Source organism: Gobio gobio (genome assembly GCF_949357685.1).
Source record: "Gobio gobio genome assembly, chromosome: 7".
Taxonomy (NCBI): domain Eukaryota; kingdom Metazoa; phylum Chordata; class Actinopteri; order Cypriniformes; family Gobionidae; genus Gobio; species Gobio gobio.
In genome coordinates this window covers 3547024-3563501 of record NC_137103.1, presented here as the reverse complement: position 1 = coordinate 3563501, position 16478 = coordinate 3547024, and the positions used below count along the sequence as shown (strand labels likewise).

The window sequence follows — 16478 nt, the reverse complement described above, 5'->3', positions numbered from 1 at the left end:
CTAAAGGTTGAAGACATGAACTGCTGTCCTGTATTTTTTTATTTTTTTTACATAACATTGGTTATTGCTAATGACATACAGAGTAATTAATCTACACTGTGAGCCCGGACAAGTTGAATCTACTTAAAAAATTGGAGCAAACTGGTTGCCCTAAAAATTTAGTAATGTGAACTAAAACGAGTACATTTAACTTAAATTTAAGTTAACATTTTAACTTAAACTTTAAACTTGTTTTAGTTAAAAAAATTCAGAACCTAGATAAAACTCCCCCTGCTGCTACTCTGATTTGCATTTGTGTAGCTCACAGCATGTTCATTTACATGATAAAGCCTCCCCTAGAATTTACATTTATGCATTTAGCAGACGCTTTTATCCAAAGCGACTTACAACTTGGGGAGAATTAAGGCCCACGTCAATTTCCGACAATTTACGGCAGTTTTCGGTGTTGCCTGCAAATTGCCGTGCACAGTCGTAAACCTGAAGTTCCACGGCAATCTACAGTGTCACATACTGACGAAAATCCCACTTTTCATGCAGTGTAAGCACTAATACACACATTTCTAAAGCTATTCACTTTGTGACGTGTCTGACTCTCCCTCTGACTCGAAATAAACCAACATCCCGGAGTTATTCAGATCCTCCATCAGCTACTGTTAGAGAGAACTGATGATGAGCAGAGCCGCTGATATACTGAGCATGTGTGCAGTGGAGTGAGCGGCGTTGGTGTGTTTAGTAATTGTGGGTTTATGCCGTCAAAGCGGTTGATTTAGGAGTTTTTTTGCCGTCTCCATGTGGTTCTGTTCGTTATCACAGCCTGACTCGTCTACATTTAAAGTACATTTCACATAAAATGTCTAAAATGAAAACAATCTTGTTGTTGTTGCTCTGTACACACACTATACACTGTGAATTCTGTAATGTTTTTGTTTTCATGGGTGCTTAGGTGTGTATAAATGTATTATATACTAGAATTATATGGACTCTTTGTGGCGAGGTGGACGAGCGAGAGACATGGGAGGAGCGAGCGAGATCGGTGTGCGTGATTGAGAATGAACATCACCTGCGAGGCACACCGGTCTCGAGTCCTCTCATGAGGGAGCACGGAGGCATATAAGGACGAGAGAAGACCAGGCCTGGATTTTAAGTTGTGTTTTATTTATGTTTTGTTTATGTATGTGCGCGGCAGTCATCCATGAGGGGCTGCCGCTTTTACTTTCACTTTGTTCATTTATTTTATTAAAGCTTGTTGTTTATTGTTCGCCGGTTCCCGCCTCCTTCTTCCCACACGAACAAACGACGTAACACTCTTATATTTGTTGTCCTTTTGGAGTCTCCAATTATCCCTGAAGCTGCAGAAAACACAGTTTTGTGGGAATCTTTCAATCTGATTGTTTACTTTGGATATAGCAAATGATGACAAACTGAATGTGTTTAATGAGATAAATGGCGAATGCTTAGTTTCACGATAAGGTTGCGATTAATCACGATTACATTTTTTTATCTATTGACAGCCCTAGTATAGATAGATAAATCTCGTTATATAATTGTTGCTTCATTACCCTAAAACCTACTTTAAATCTCATCTGGTAAAAACGAATAAACGTAGTTCTTCTTAATATCCTCCTCTTTCGTCTCTGTAACATATCTGTGGTACGCATGCCGCAGCTCTTCAAGCATTGAACGACATAAAACAACAAGTAAACATTTTTTTTTATTACTTTCCAAAGTTATAAATAATTTTTACTCATTTAACTGGTGTGAGAGCGCAACGACGCCGTGAACGTGTTGGCATAGTGACCCAGTCACATGCTTCATTCCTGAGTCAATCAGCCGTTTGGAGCTCCAGCCAATGATAACGCTCGGTTTATTCTCATCTCACGCTGCGGCCTCAAAGTGTGTTCATGTCACTGAACAAGTTTTCTGTTGTTTAACCAGCAGATCCTCAGCATGCTGTGTTTGAGTCAATCTAGTGCCATCATCTCATCTAACAGTGAATTTAACTCAGAGTCAAGAGTCAATATAGTGGAATAAACACACCTGTGGAGCGTATAATTTGACAATGCTGTTTGAATTATAGATTAATTTAACCAAATTGAATATTATGTGGCATTTTACATGTTTCTGAATTAGGTTTTTTATTGAATATTGAACATTTGAAATTTACCACAATTTAAATGTTTTTATTGCAGAATTGTATTATCCCTATATATAACTTTTTATTTAGTTTTCCATGAACAAAAGAGCAAAGAAATAGACACACATTCTCTCATATATCCATATGCACACACACACACGCACATCTACAGACACACAAACACAAGAGATAATTAGACAGAACAATATAGTTATTGAGTTTAGTGAGTATATTATATCAGCTTCAAGCTCATCTCTTACTCAACCACAGCGGCTCTAACAGAAGCTCAGCTATAGTATTAATGTCATGAAGAGAAACACTCTAGAACATCTCAGTGTTTATGACTTATCATGAGCTCAAAGCATTATGGGTAGAATCTCTCATCAGTTTATTCTGATTCATCAACACAGTTTCACTGATGATCCATAACCAACCCCAAACCCAGGATAGAGTGTGTGTGTGAATGTGGTCTGGACTGTGTGTATGAGGCTCATTGTGTCAGAGACGCTGTAGAAGGACAGAGTTCCTGCACTGTGATCCACATACACTCCTATTCTACCACTGATGGGCTTTACAGGGAGTTTAGTCTGTATGTTATTGTGTGTGAATGAGTAACTGGAGGAAGAGCAGATCAAACTCCAGGACTGATCATTAGATCCAAACCCACACTCTTTACCCCGTCCCTTCCTGCTGATGCTCTTATATGACACTGATATACACACACCATAATCACCACTCCACTCAATCTCCCAGTAACAGCGTCCACACACACTCTCTCCACACACACTCTCTCCACACACACTCTCTCCACACACACTCTCTCCACACACACTCTCTCTACACACACTCTCTCCACACAACACCTGCTGATACACATCAAATCTGTCTGGATGATCAGGATACGGCTGATCTGTGTCAGTGAATGTAATCTCTCTGTTCCTCTCAGACAGACGGAGGCGTTCATTCACTGTGTTCATATCCAGAGTCAGCGGACGGGAATCTGACGGAGATAAAACAGAATCAGGGATGATGAATCTGTCTGATCTTTTAATGGAGCTGAACTCTTCATGTTCAATATATCAGCAGTGTCTCAGTACAGTTTACCAGAGATCACATGATCAACTCTAAAACTCTTCTGTCATGTTTTCTTTCTCCTTCTCCAGGAAGAACATGAACACACTCAGTGAGTTTTTCTGCTTGTTTTCTCAGTGACTTACATTGTAGGAAGTCGTTCCTGGTCCTGGGAACAATGACTGTGGAAATCAACAGACATGAAGAGTGTGATTATCATGTCAAGAGAAAATGATCCCTGCATCCGTTCCTAAGACATTTCTAATATGATCTTCTACATGATATGAGATGATGGAGGATGATTTCTGAGAGCAGATGAATCTCCAGGACTTTACCTCTGTCAGAGATCTTCTTCTTCTTCTTCAGCTCCTCTTTGCAGAAATCCTCCAGTTTGTGTCTCAGCTGATGGACATATTCTCTCACGCCATCAAAAGAGGAGAGAGAACTGAAGGGATTGTCATTGACGTCTGTAGATTCAGGAGGAGCTGAGAGAGACTGGAAACTCTACAGAAAACAGAAATCAAAGCTCATCACCTCCACACTTCAGCCAATAACCTGCACTACTGTCAGATTTGAGCGGCTCTTGTTGATCTTTAGTGACTCTCCTCAATCCAGCACTTTCACAGCATCAGCTTCATTCTTCTCATATTCATTATATCACATTAGAGCTACAAGTGCTAGCGTTTGACACTTACACTATATGTGACGTTTCTAATCAAACATCTGCCAATAACAGAAATGTGACAGATCAAGGTTGACATTCACACTGGGAGTGTCATTATAGGGCAAAGTTTGATAAATTCATATTTGTGTAATGAAAAGGCATTCATATGTTATCATTTTGTTTTTGTTTACCTCTTAACCTGCGCCCCTATTTTTGAGAATTTTCTGAAAACGACATACCCAAATAAAAATGTCTTATACCCTATGGTCTATATTCATATTATATATATTCTATATTATAAATCTGCTCTTATTTTAAACTAGACACTTGAAATTGTGTTACCCAAGAGTCATAATAACTCAAAGTAGTATAGGAACAGAGTAATATACATGTAAGAGACTTTAATGTTAACTTAAGTTAATTTAAGCACTTTAAGTTTTATTGAATAATAATCGGCTACTTTTGCATTATTGAAAGTGAAGGAGCAATACTGTTGTATTATTAAAGGAAATATTATAACATTTCTCATTTTATTCTAAGCATTGTCCATTTATTGTTGTTTGAATGCGTCGCGTGTCTAGAGATTGTCATTATTTTAAAGCACAGAGTGAAAACAGAGCGAGGTTTTTTATTAGTGATCGGGCAGCGAGTGATGAGGAGAGAGAAACGCTCAACTAGAATCTCAATAGAAAGGAAACCAGACAATCAATTTACTATAAATGAGTTCAGATCTGGATCCTGTGAAACTTTCATTGCTAACTAACTACACTAAACCACCGAACGCTAATGTTGTTCCTGCAAACAATATGTGTGAGAAAAATAATGAATGCACATCAGTGGGGAATCATGTTGTGCGCTTTCCTGGTGGTTCCCCACGGTTTATTTTAACCTTACAAGTTTTACAAATGGCATAATTAGTGTCTTCTTCGCTCACAGTTAAAAACGTCCATGCCAACGACATGTTTGAGAGCGTGACTGTGACGTCAATGTCAATCAGACGCCTCAGTGCTTTTCATATCATATCACAACTATTCAGTGTTTTCTACCCCATAATGTTTATTTTAGCTTTCAGACATTTAAATGGAGGACTATATAAAAAATACAATTAGCCTATAATTTGTTAAATTCAAAGTCCATAAACTAAAGTCTATGGAAGTTACAATAATAATCATTTCAATAATAATTTGTCAAAGTTTTTATTCATATCAGATATTCTACACATTGTGTATGAAACAATAACAACCCTCTACAATGCGAGTAAATCTCCACTCTGGGCGACTAAATAATATCTATCATTGGCCATTGGCTAATAAATGCTTAGATCGTACTCGCCAGTGTGTGTGTGTGAGAGGCTAAGAATAAGTTTAGATATATTTTGACTCGCTCAGCACACAGAGAAACAGTTTCTCTCTCCGTTAAGTGATCTGTCTATTTCAGTCAGTGATGGGGAGTGGATTCCTCGACTGTGAATATCCTCAGAGTCGGGCTTGTCGAGTGCCTGTATCTGACGCACCGTAAACTCTAGTGTGAAGACACAACTCGCCGTCGCTTTGCTGAGAGCACTGTGTTTCTCTCTCACACACACACACACACACACACACACACACGCACGCACACACACACACACACACACACACACACACAAGCAGAAGATTTCTCCGATAATGGGCGGGACTAATCCGCAAACAGCAATCTCATTGGCTGGCGCTCATCTATTTCCTTCACTGTTTTGATTTCAGCAAATCAGTTTGAGCAATACTGACTGATTAATATTCACGTTCATCTTTATTCATCTTTAGTGCGTTGTATATTGTTATTAATAGTAGAAATAGTAGTAGTAGTATTATCTTATTAATAATTAATATGATCTATCATTATTATCATTTTCTTTACAGAAACACTGAATGACCAACAATATCTTAAGCACCACCACCAGTCCTGAGTTCAGTTAAAATGACAAATATGCATTCATACCTGTGTGTGTGTGTGTGTGTGTGTGTGTGTGTGTGTGTGTGTGTGTGTGTGTGTGTGTGTGTGTGTGTGTAAGGGCTCTATGTGTGTATTGTGTATAATTATTATGTATATATAAATACACACTCACATTAATGTTTATATTTAAGAAATATTTGCATGTATATACTGTGTATATATATTTATAAAATATATAAATATTTAATATATAAATATAAAACACTTTTTAAAATATATTAATGCATGTGTGTGTATTTATATATAGATAATAATTATACACAGTACACACACACACACACATATATTATGTAAACACAAACTTTTATCTTGGATGCGGTTAATTGCGATTCATTGATTTGACAGCACTAATGTAAAGAAAACAGTATATCAGTCTGGCGAGTAAACTCACACATATTTATTTTGGGTGATTATTGATCCAATGGCGATTCTATTGCCAAAGTGTGTGTAGAGGGTTAAAGTTCACTCTATTCTTCACCCAGTTCACTCTTTTATGAGCCTATTTCAGGAAAAACTGATGAATTCATGAGATGTAAATCTGGCAGATCCTCTGAATTGCGGTGGAAACTTGTGTGTTATATCAACTAATATTATCATTATAAATGTGTTTAAACACCTACACTTCCACATATTTGAAAATATGAATATATCATATCATTCATGATATAGTTATATAGACGATTTTGAATAAAAAGATAAACGAAATAACTGTGATAGTCTACATATATATGTCATAGTGTGGCTTTATGATGCGTCACCAAGGAAATAATATACACTCGAAAATAATTAAAAAACTCAGCCAGAATAATCAATGAAGCACCAACCAATGAGAGTGATCTTGAACTTAAGAAAGCTGATCAATATATACAGTATATGCTGAGGGCCAATAGCAAAACATAACCTTCAAATATATCGGCATTAACCCGCGCTCGCTCTCTCTCTTTCATGTTACGCACACACTTTCAATTCATTACAATGAAAGTTGAGCTGTCCTGAAAGCACACACACACACACACACACACACACACACACACACACACACACACACACACACACACACACACACACACACACACACACACACACACACACACACACACACACACACACACACACACACACACACACACACACACACACACACACACACACACACACACACACAGTCACTGTGTAATGCACTTGTTTATGAACGCAGAATCCAAAATATGACATTTTCGGAACAGGATCCGGCTCAAATTAAGCACCGTCTGTAAGTGCGTCTCTTTCAGAAGAAGACGATCAGATGAGCGTCTGACTGCTGATTATATAATAACCCAACACACAGATCAACGGCTCATTCTGCTCTCATGAAATGTTTCTCTGTGAGTCTCTTGTTCTTCTAGATCTCTGTTACCTGCAGGAAATGGACGTGATCCTGTGTGTGTGAAAGCTGCTCCAGCTCAGCGTCTCTCCTCCTCAGATCATTGATCTCCTGCTCCAGTCGCTCCAGTCGTCCTTCAGCTCGACTCACTGCAGTCTTTTCCTGATCTCTGATCCGCTGTGTGGCCTCAGAGCGGCTTCTCTCAATGGAGCGGATGAGCTCAGTGAAGATCCTCTCACTGTCCTCCACTGCTGTCTGTGCAGAGCGCTGTTAGGACACACATCACAATCACACAGTGGCTTCAGTGAGTCCTGACTGACACTTCTCAAACTTCTCTTCTTCTCCAGACTCACCTTATGAGCCTCCACAGCCTCTCTCAGCTGCTGAAGATCTTTCTCTCTCTGCTGGATTCTCTGCTGGAACGACCTCTGCGTCTCCTTCAGCCGCTTCTGCAGCACAAACCAATGACAGAGACGCCACTTTATACTGCGCACACTAGAGCATCATGGGAGCTTTTGTTTGGCCTGTGTTTATAATCCATTATAAGGATATTCTTAGTGCATTATAACACATGCATAATGCCTTATAAACAACCTTATGATGTGTTGTGTCATCTCAATTATAATCAGAACAACAGTAATAATACTTACCTATGTGTGGTTATAACTATTAAGATTATGATGATTTATAACACAATGAAGATGATTTTATCCACTTAAGTTATAATAGATTATATATCCCATTAGGGGTGCACCGAAATTTCGGCCGTCGAAAATGTTCATGGCATTATCGGTTTCGGGCCGAAATAAAAAAAACAGCCGAAAACGTAAACCGAAAATGAATGGCATTCCCATTCCCACCGCCCCTCCCATCTGTGCACAAGCGCTTGTTTATACTTTCGCCTGGCTCCTCCCCAAACGGACGAGGCGTTTATACTCGACACGCTCGCCGCTGTGCTATTAAGTTTCACTCACGGTCGAGCTGTTATCACGCAACGCGTCTGCCTATCAAAGATGAAGCATGTCAGCGGTATGAGAACAAATAGATCGTATATAGTATCCAGCTGAACTACCCATTGCCAGAAGCGACAATCCCCTTGACTACTGGCGCGCGAACGAAGGCCGCTTTCCATTGCTTGCGCGGATTGCACGCAGGTTATTTATCTGCCCCAAGCACCAGCACAAACAGTGACAGACAGACTATTCAGTGCAGCATCTCATGTTCTTAATGAGAACCATTCTGTGATTTTCTGTGCAGTTATTCAAATAATTGTGGATCTTTTTTTGCACAACTGTTAAAAAACTTTTATTTGATGGAACATAAAACTTGAAGAATAATATTATTTAGTTTTATTATTTATATTTATTGTAAAAAATAAAAATATTTTAGGTTTTGTTATGTAACTTAATACATTTTATTGGTTTGTGTTTTTTTCATTTCAGATCCATTAAAGAGTCACTTCAGTGATTTAGCATTAAGCTTTGTATCAGTAGAAACCCGGTAGTATATTCAAATTATGGTACTTTCCCCCCTCATATCCCCCTGAGACGAGCGAATTCTGCATTTTATTTCTCGAAAAATTCCTCCGATGACGCAAATGTCATTTTGCGTCATCGGAGGATTTTTTGGCCAGAGGCTAAAAACTACAGCCACTAGATGGAGCTGTTCCGCATGTTATCAACCCGCCCATAGGGGAGAGATCTCACTCACAGAATGTAAGACACAGACGGCCACACGGACAATCATAACCAGAGCGATGCAGAGCAAAGTGAGTGTTTCAACTTTTCAATGAATTCCTGTGATAGTTTAGCTTCCATATGCGATCTGAAAACATGCCAGAATGGCGCTAAACGTTACCTCAGCTCTGCTCAGCTCTTCATGATGAATGAAATCTGACACTGCTGCGTCTGTGACGTGACTCTCGTTCGGCTCACTCACACTTTATTGAAAAGACACGTTCAGTTTTTAATTGTAGTGTTTATTCTCAAACTGAACGAAATGATTGTATTACTATGAAGATCAAAGCGACGGTGTACGGAGTGGCCTCGTAGGGCAGCGAAGCAAGTGCATTCTGGGAGTTGTTGTCTTTCATCCACATGAGACTCTTTTCAGTCTTTTCAGTCTAGAAGGCACCAAATTCAAAAATAATTTCACATTTCTACCGCATAAATGACCCAATTTAAATACAAAGCTTAATGCTAAATCACTGAAGTTACCCTTTAAATTCAAGCTATATATATATATATATATATATATATATATATATATATATATATATAATATTTTACAATACTTTTTTAAAAGAAACCATTTTTGACTTCAGTTTCGGTTTTTGGTTTTCGGCCAAGTGCATCCTAAATTTTCGGGTTTCGGCCCAGAATTTTCATTTCGTTGCATCACTATATCCCATAGTTTCATATCTTTAACTTTCTCGAGTCTCATATCTTGACATTGTTTCCTTCAAGTAGCTCAGTTACTTTTAAAACAATGTAGCTTTTCCAGTAGCTAACTACTTTTTCCAGCAAGTAGCGGTGCAGCGCGACCAAAAGCTACATGCGGTTTTGTGTTTTGACGAGCCTGCAATGCATTGAAGCAGCACAGTGTTCCCTTTCAAGAGAACTGGAGCTGCGTCACCGCTGTGGGAACGGCTCTGCGTGATTGCGTCCTGACGCACGTGTGTAACCAGTCCAATAGCAAGACCGAATGTCATAGGCGGGTGACGTCATAGACCCGGAAACTATAAGGAGCCCGTGAACACAAACAGAAACTGGCTTCTGTGCCTTCAGAGCACTCTGTGTAAATCGTTGTCCATCAGTTCTGGTGTTTTTGTCCCTCTGTATTTCAAGGAATTTTCACCTCATACACAAAAAACATTATACTGACAAAGCAGACACATTTAAGTTAAAATGGCGAGCGAACAACCACAAACCTCTCTTTTCACTAAATGTGTTCATCCCTGCCCACGCTTCATCACGGGTGGGGATACACATCAGATGTGTGTTAATGCATGGGAGTGCAGCATGGACAGGCGGCTCTCGAGGGGGCTACAGACCTGCCAACATGTACGCATTTTTCGTACTCGGCACGCATTTTGACCCTTTGGTACGCTTGTACGATTCGCTGCTCTCTATGTACGCTTTTAGTTGCATCTCGCATTTTGCCGGTTTCAGGGCAATCTATGACGTTGATTCTGCTGCTGAGCCACAGCGTGTAAGTGGAGTGAAAAGCTTTAGGCCAATCAGAGCGCTTCATTTTAACCCTCCGCTTACATGCCCGCCCCTTCTAGCCAAATGCTTCGCGCACGCACCGCGTGCATTCATTTCAATTCAGTGCCTCAAGCAAGCCAGGCAGGCCGGATAAACTGCAGGCTTGCATGCCATGGCTGAACCGCCCCATAGAGATACGCTGTTGGCGGTTACAGCCGCGGATCAGCGAATAACGTAACGAAAAATTATATTTTAATTAAATTCGGGCGGCTGGCGGTTGAACCAATCAAATGAAAAAAATATATACATTGTTAAATATTGTTACAGTGCGTCGCGTCTCGCCACATCCAATGCAGAAAGCATTGCTTTCGTTTGAGGGTGCTCGCACCAGGTGTAGACAAAAAGTTACCTGATTGTGACAGATGGCCGAATTCACATGACACATTATAAATTAGCATTATAGTCTGCCATAGCCTACCCTACAGTATCAAAAAGACCAAAGCCCTCTGATGCAGGGAAGATGTAAAATGGGGATAAACACAGAGGTAAAGTGATGTAATGAATGAACAGTTTATCTAATTGCATAGTATTAATACTAGTAAATGAGTGGCAGTTATTTTTACCTTAAACTTTATGCAAACAATTGTCCTGGGTTGTCTAGAGGCACCAGACAGAGTGTCTTAATCTTGTCAGATTTTTTTAAACGCATGTAATATCAGTTTTTTATTAATGTTTCTGTGGCAGCCCTATTGGCCACGGAGAGTGGCTGAACCTCACTGATATTAAGGAGAAAGATAAGTTAAGATAAGATGAGTTTTCTGTTAGATGCGCCACTGTCTCCAGAGGGTCTGTTTGGTGACGCCGTAACCACCGTCAAAGAAAAATTCCTGGAATTCAAGAAACAGGCACCAGCGCTTCAAAAGCAAAGCGCAGCCTTCGAAGGGTAAGACGGATCTGAGGACCGTCATTATTTCGTCATTATATAGAAGGCTGCGTCGGAAAGGTCCCCTCTGAAGGCAGACGGTTTAAACCTCAGCATACGGTGCCCGTCTCCCTTCGGTGCCCTCACAGGGTCGATCCGCTAACCCCGCCGCAATGCGGGGTGTGGAGAGCCCTCACGAATCATCCGAGGATGGTTCGTGCCCTCTGAGGAGGGTCATAGCGCAGTCGGGCCAGTTGTTCCCTGCCGGTTCGCCGCTTCAGGGGGCTGCGCTTGCTGTGCAGAGTACATCGAGAGGCTGGTACCCTTAGTAGATTTTCTGGTAGAGTGGGAGAATCTTGCATATTATAAAGTGGGGGTATGCCATTCAATTCAGGTGTCGTCCTCCCAGTTTCAACGGGGTTCTGCCCACAGTGGTGGGCCCCTAGCAGGCTCTAGTTATGTCTCAAGAAGTACAGACTCATCTGCTAAAAGAGGCTATAGAAAGGGTTCCAACATTGCTCCTGGCACATACATTTTATGGAAATGATTGCGGTTTTTCAGGCCCTGAGACACTTCCTGCCGGAACTCAGGGGCCATCATGTGTTAGTCTGCTCAGACAACACATCGGTGGTCTCTTATATAAACCATCAGGGGGGGTTGAGATCGTGCCCGTTATACAAGCTGGCTCTTCAGATCCTCCTTTTGGCCCAAGAGAAAATGCGCTCAATCAGGGCAGTTTATATCCCGGGGTATTTAAATGTGGAAGCAGACATCCTGCCAAGACAGGGGCCGAGGCCCGGGGAATGGAGACTCCACACCGAGGTGGTGGAGCTCCTGTGGGAGAACTTCAGCAGAGCGGATGTCGATCTGTTCGCATCATCAGAGACCGCTCACTGTCGTCTTTGGTTCTCCCTAACGCATCCAGCTCCCTTGGGACTGGATGCTATGGTACAGGAGTGGCTGAGGCTGCCTCTGTACGCATTTCCCCCGATTGCTCTGCTTCCGGAAGTTCTAGAGAGAGTGCGTCAGGACGGGGCCCGTCTTTTGCTAGTAGCCCCGTTCTGGCCAGCCCGAGTATGGTTCTCAGACATATTGTCTCTCCTCGACGGCTCTCCTTTGGAGATTCTGATTAGGAGGGACCTACTCTCTCAGGCGAGGGGAGCAATCCTGCACTCTCGTCCAGAGCGTTGGAATCTGAGGGGGCCTAGCTCATGAGTTCAGGTCTCTCAACTGAGGTTGTGGAGACCATTCTACAGTCTAGAGCTCCCTCCACAAGGAAACTTTGTGCCTTGAAGTGGAAACTTTTCACTTCATGATGTGGGGACCACCACTGGGACCCAGTTAACTGCCTGGTGGGTGCAGTGCTGGATTTCCTGCAGGAGAGGTTCTCCACAAGGTTAGCTCCCTCCACAATAAAGGTGTATGTGGCGGCCTTAGCAGCTTACCACACTCCTTTGGGTGGTGTTTCTTTGGGGCAACACCTGCTTATTAATCGTTTCCTTCGTGGCACTTTGAGACTTAGACCAGCGGTTCGCACCAGGGTGCTGGCTTGGGACTTGGCTATTGTTTTACAGTGCTTGTCTTTGGCCCCATTTGAGTCAATTGAAGAGGGCCCTGAGAAGTTTCTCGCCTTAAAAGCATTATTTTTGCTCGCTATCTCGTCTCTTAGAAGAATTGGAGACATTCAAGCTTTGTCTGTGGCACCCTCGTGCTTGGAATTTGCGCCCGGCATGGTTAAGGCTTTCTTATTTCCCAGACCGGGTTATATTTTAATATGCAAATGACACATTTCTGAGCGTGACTTAAAGAGAATGACACATTCAATATTTTAAAAATGATTTTCTTTACAACATGGAACTATTTACAATACGCCTGGAACTCAAGGAAGTGTTGTGACGCATGACAAAAAATAAAAAACTGACAATAGTAACGGTACACAAAACTGACGGTTCGGTACGTACCTCGGTTTTGAAATCACGGTTCGGTACAGCAGTTTTACAAAATTGCTTTTTATTTATTTTTTATATTTTACTGGTTTACTGAAGAAGAAAAAAAGTGTCTGCTCTTGAATTAATTAAATTATATCTAAAAGTTTATTGAATATATTTCTGTAAATTATATAGGGAGCCCTTACTTGCACATTAATATTAAAGGTTAACAACAGAGCCCAAACTATTAGCCTACATTCAGTTGCTATTTATTTTTTAGGTATAATAATCAACACTCAAATAACACATTGTATGCAAACATGTAAACTTCACTTAAGGCAGTTTTTGCATTAACTTCTAAATCTAATTATAAAATAGTTTTTTTCTCCAATTCGTTGTTGAAATATAATAATTTATACACAGTGTCTGTCATTTTCATGACAGGTTTATTTAACATGCATGAAATAATCAAGACATCACTAGGTAGAATATAATGAATATAACGGCTAATATAGAGCATATATTTAGTGAAAGAGTTGATTTCTCTAGTGAATAAAATTCTGTGGACACTGAATGTCTGCCTGAGGTAAATGTGATGCTAACGTTACACGACATTGTTTAGTTTACAAGCAGTTATATTGAGGTCTTTCTGCAGTTGAAACATTGATTTAGCGATTACACCACATATATACATGACAGTAAGTTGTAATGTATCCTCAGCATACCTTCAGATGGTCATTCATGTTTATTCTTTAGTAAGAGATGATCGATCGCCTTCACAGATGATCGCGTGCGCATCGCGCGGCCGCTTGAACTGTGATCAGTGACCAGTCGCGCCACATAGAGCGTCAAAACGGCATTTATCGTTTGAATTTCGTGATAAAATGGACTGAATACTTAATATGTTCGTGTGGGAACTCGGACTGAAGTGAGTTCCGTGCTTAAAACAAGCCGACTGTGAACTGTTAAAGATTGCACCCGGAAACTGTTCGGTAACGTTACACGCGTGCACCGAACCCACCCCCGAAACAAAAACTCTCCGGTTATACGCGATTCACATAAATGACCCAATTGACCAAGAAAACGGCGATTGTTGCCGAAAAGCGACAAGTTTGCAGGTGCGCACAGCGGTGACGCAGCATCTTGTTCCCTATTCAGGGAACTACGGTTACATACGTAACCGAGACGTTTTCTTCTTATTTGATCTCATACTAAAATCGTGCTTTACCGCCATCTATTGTTTCATCGCGCATCTTGTGGCTTTACAGTTCACAGAGAAGAGATCGTCTGATGCTTCTGTAAAGGATGTGTACATTATATATATATATATATATATATATATATTATATATATATATATATAATCTATCCCACCAGTTTTATAAAGAACCTGAAAGATCACTGATGTCGTGTTTGCATCATTGCACTGGCAAAGCATCTGTCAATTGAACAGAAAACAATATTGCGATATAGTTTAGTGCACTTATCCCACGGCAAAGGCTCTGATCTAATAAATAGGTTGCATGGGTTTCAGAATGAAGTGCACTACTCCTGTGTACCCAAGTTTCTTATATTTTGTTCTTGCATTGATGTGACATGACATTTGTAGCGATTTTGCACTTTGACAGTCAGTTTGAGACTACATTTGAGTATTGTATATTTGAATAGTTTACAAAATAAAACTTTACTCTTATCATAATTGTGTTGTTTTAAACCCCACACATTTAACTTAAAACATTCTTCATTAACGGTTATTCAGTTATTTGTAAATATGCAATTTAATTGTAAAAAATATATATATATATATATATATATATATATATTTCAAAGTAGTTTCGATGTAGCTAGCTACATTTTGGTAGTAACTTCTAGTGTATCTAACTACTTTTTCAGAAGGGTAGCTTGACTGTAGTTTAACTTCTTTGATTTATAAGTAGCTTGTCAAACTACAGTTTCAGAGTAGCTTCCCCAACACTGAATTATACTTTATTTATAGATGACGATGATTTATATCACACAATGAAGATGATTTTATCCACTTAAGTTATAATAGATTATATATCCTATAGTTTCATATCTTGAACTTTCTCAAGTCTCATATCTTGACATTGTTTCCTTCAGATCTGCACCGTCTCAAACTACATCTTATGAGTCTTTTACTGCTTAAAGTGACACAAACAAAGTCTTCTCTTAACATCTGTACGCTCAGCGGTGAAAGTCCACTTCCAGCTCCTGTTGACTTCTGCTGACGTCTGCAGTGTGAATGATGTTTCCTGATCATATGGTGCCAGTATAAATAGTGTCAGCATTATTTGATCAGTGTGTGATTTCATACCTGATTCTCTGTCCTCTGTGCTGCGGCTGATACAGTGTCGTGGTTTTTATGTTCGTCCATCAAACACAGCACACATATAAACTTCTGGTCCGTGCGGCAGAAAACCTCCAGGAGTTTATCATGTGTTTGGCAGATCATCTCCTGCAGTCGTCCAGTGGCATCGGTCACTTTATGTGGCTTACGGGAGTGATAGTCCTCATGACGGTCAAAATGAGTTTGACAGTAAGACTCCAGACACACCAGACAGGACTTGACGGCTTTGTATTTTCTTCCAGTACAGACGTCACACTGCACATCTCCAGCTCCAGCATAACAGTCAGCAGGAAGTTTAGTCTTCTTCAGTTTCTCCACCAGTTCAGCCATCATGGTGTTTTTAGCTAAAGCAGGTCTTGGACTGAAGGTCTGTCTGCACTGAGGGCAGCTGTAGACTCTCATCTGATCCTCCTGATCCCAGAAGCCTGTAATACAGCTCTTACAGTAACTGTGTCCACACAAGATGGTCACTGGATCCTTCAGGAGATCCAGACACACTGAACACATCAAATCCTGAGCAAATCTGGCTTCTGCCATTTTACTGAATGAACACAGAGACACAAACACACACCAGCTCGACTACACTTCAGTTTCTCTTTCCCTGAAGTCATGTGATTTCTGCTTCCTGGTTGTGTGTTTGAGTGAGTGTGTCCACAGCTTTAACCAGCAGATGTCCTCAGCACGCTGTGTTTGGAGTGAATCTAGCTCGTGATCTAACACTGAGTTTAGCTGATAGTCAATATAGTGGAATAAAAACACCTTCCCTCAGTTTCACAGACGAGTCTCGTCTCAGACTAAAATGCGTGTTTGAGCTGTTTTAACTGAAAGCATATT

The 16478-nt window shown here is 40.5% G+C and overlaps 1 protein-coding gene across 1 annotated transcript; it reads right to left on the bottom strand.

Moving 5' to 3' along the window:
* Positions 1-49: 49 nt before the first annotated feature.
* LOC307129435 (tripartite motif-containing protein 16-like) lies at positions 50-16257 on the bottom strand. The gene is made up of 6 exons (XM_079821841.1): positions 15612-16257; positions 7575-7670; positions 7255-7488; positions 3541-3709; positions 3352-3387; positions 50-3134 (listed from the first exon to the last, which is right to left on the bottom strand). The coding sequence occupies exons 1-6, from the start codon at positions 16179-16181 to the stop codon at positions 2536-2538; spliced, it is 1704 nt and encodes a 567-aa protein (XP_079677967.1). The 5' UTR covers positions 16182-16257; the 3' UTR covers positions 50-2535.
* Between the last annotated feature and the right edge of the window lie 221 nt (positions 16258-16478).

Bases quoted from the DNA above. Each gene is read 5' to 3' on its own strand.
- LOC307129435 (XM_079821841.1), bottom strand. From the start codon at position 16,181: ATGGCAGAAGCCAGATTTGCTCAGGATTTGATGTGTTCAGTGTGTCTG. The intron at 7,671-15,611 runs GTATGAAATCAC...TTTGTGCTGCAG, and splicing joins CACAGAGGACAGAGAATCAG to AAGCGGCTGAAGGAGACGCA. The intron at 7,489-7,574 runs GTGAGTCTGGAG...GTGTCCTAACAG, and splicing joins AGGCTGTGGAGGCTCATAAG to CGCTCTGCACAGACAGCAGT.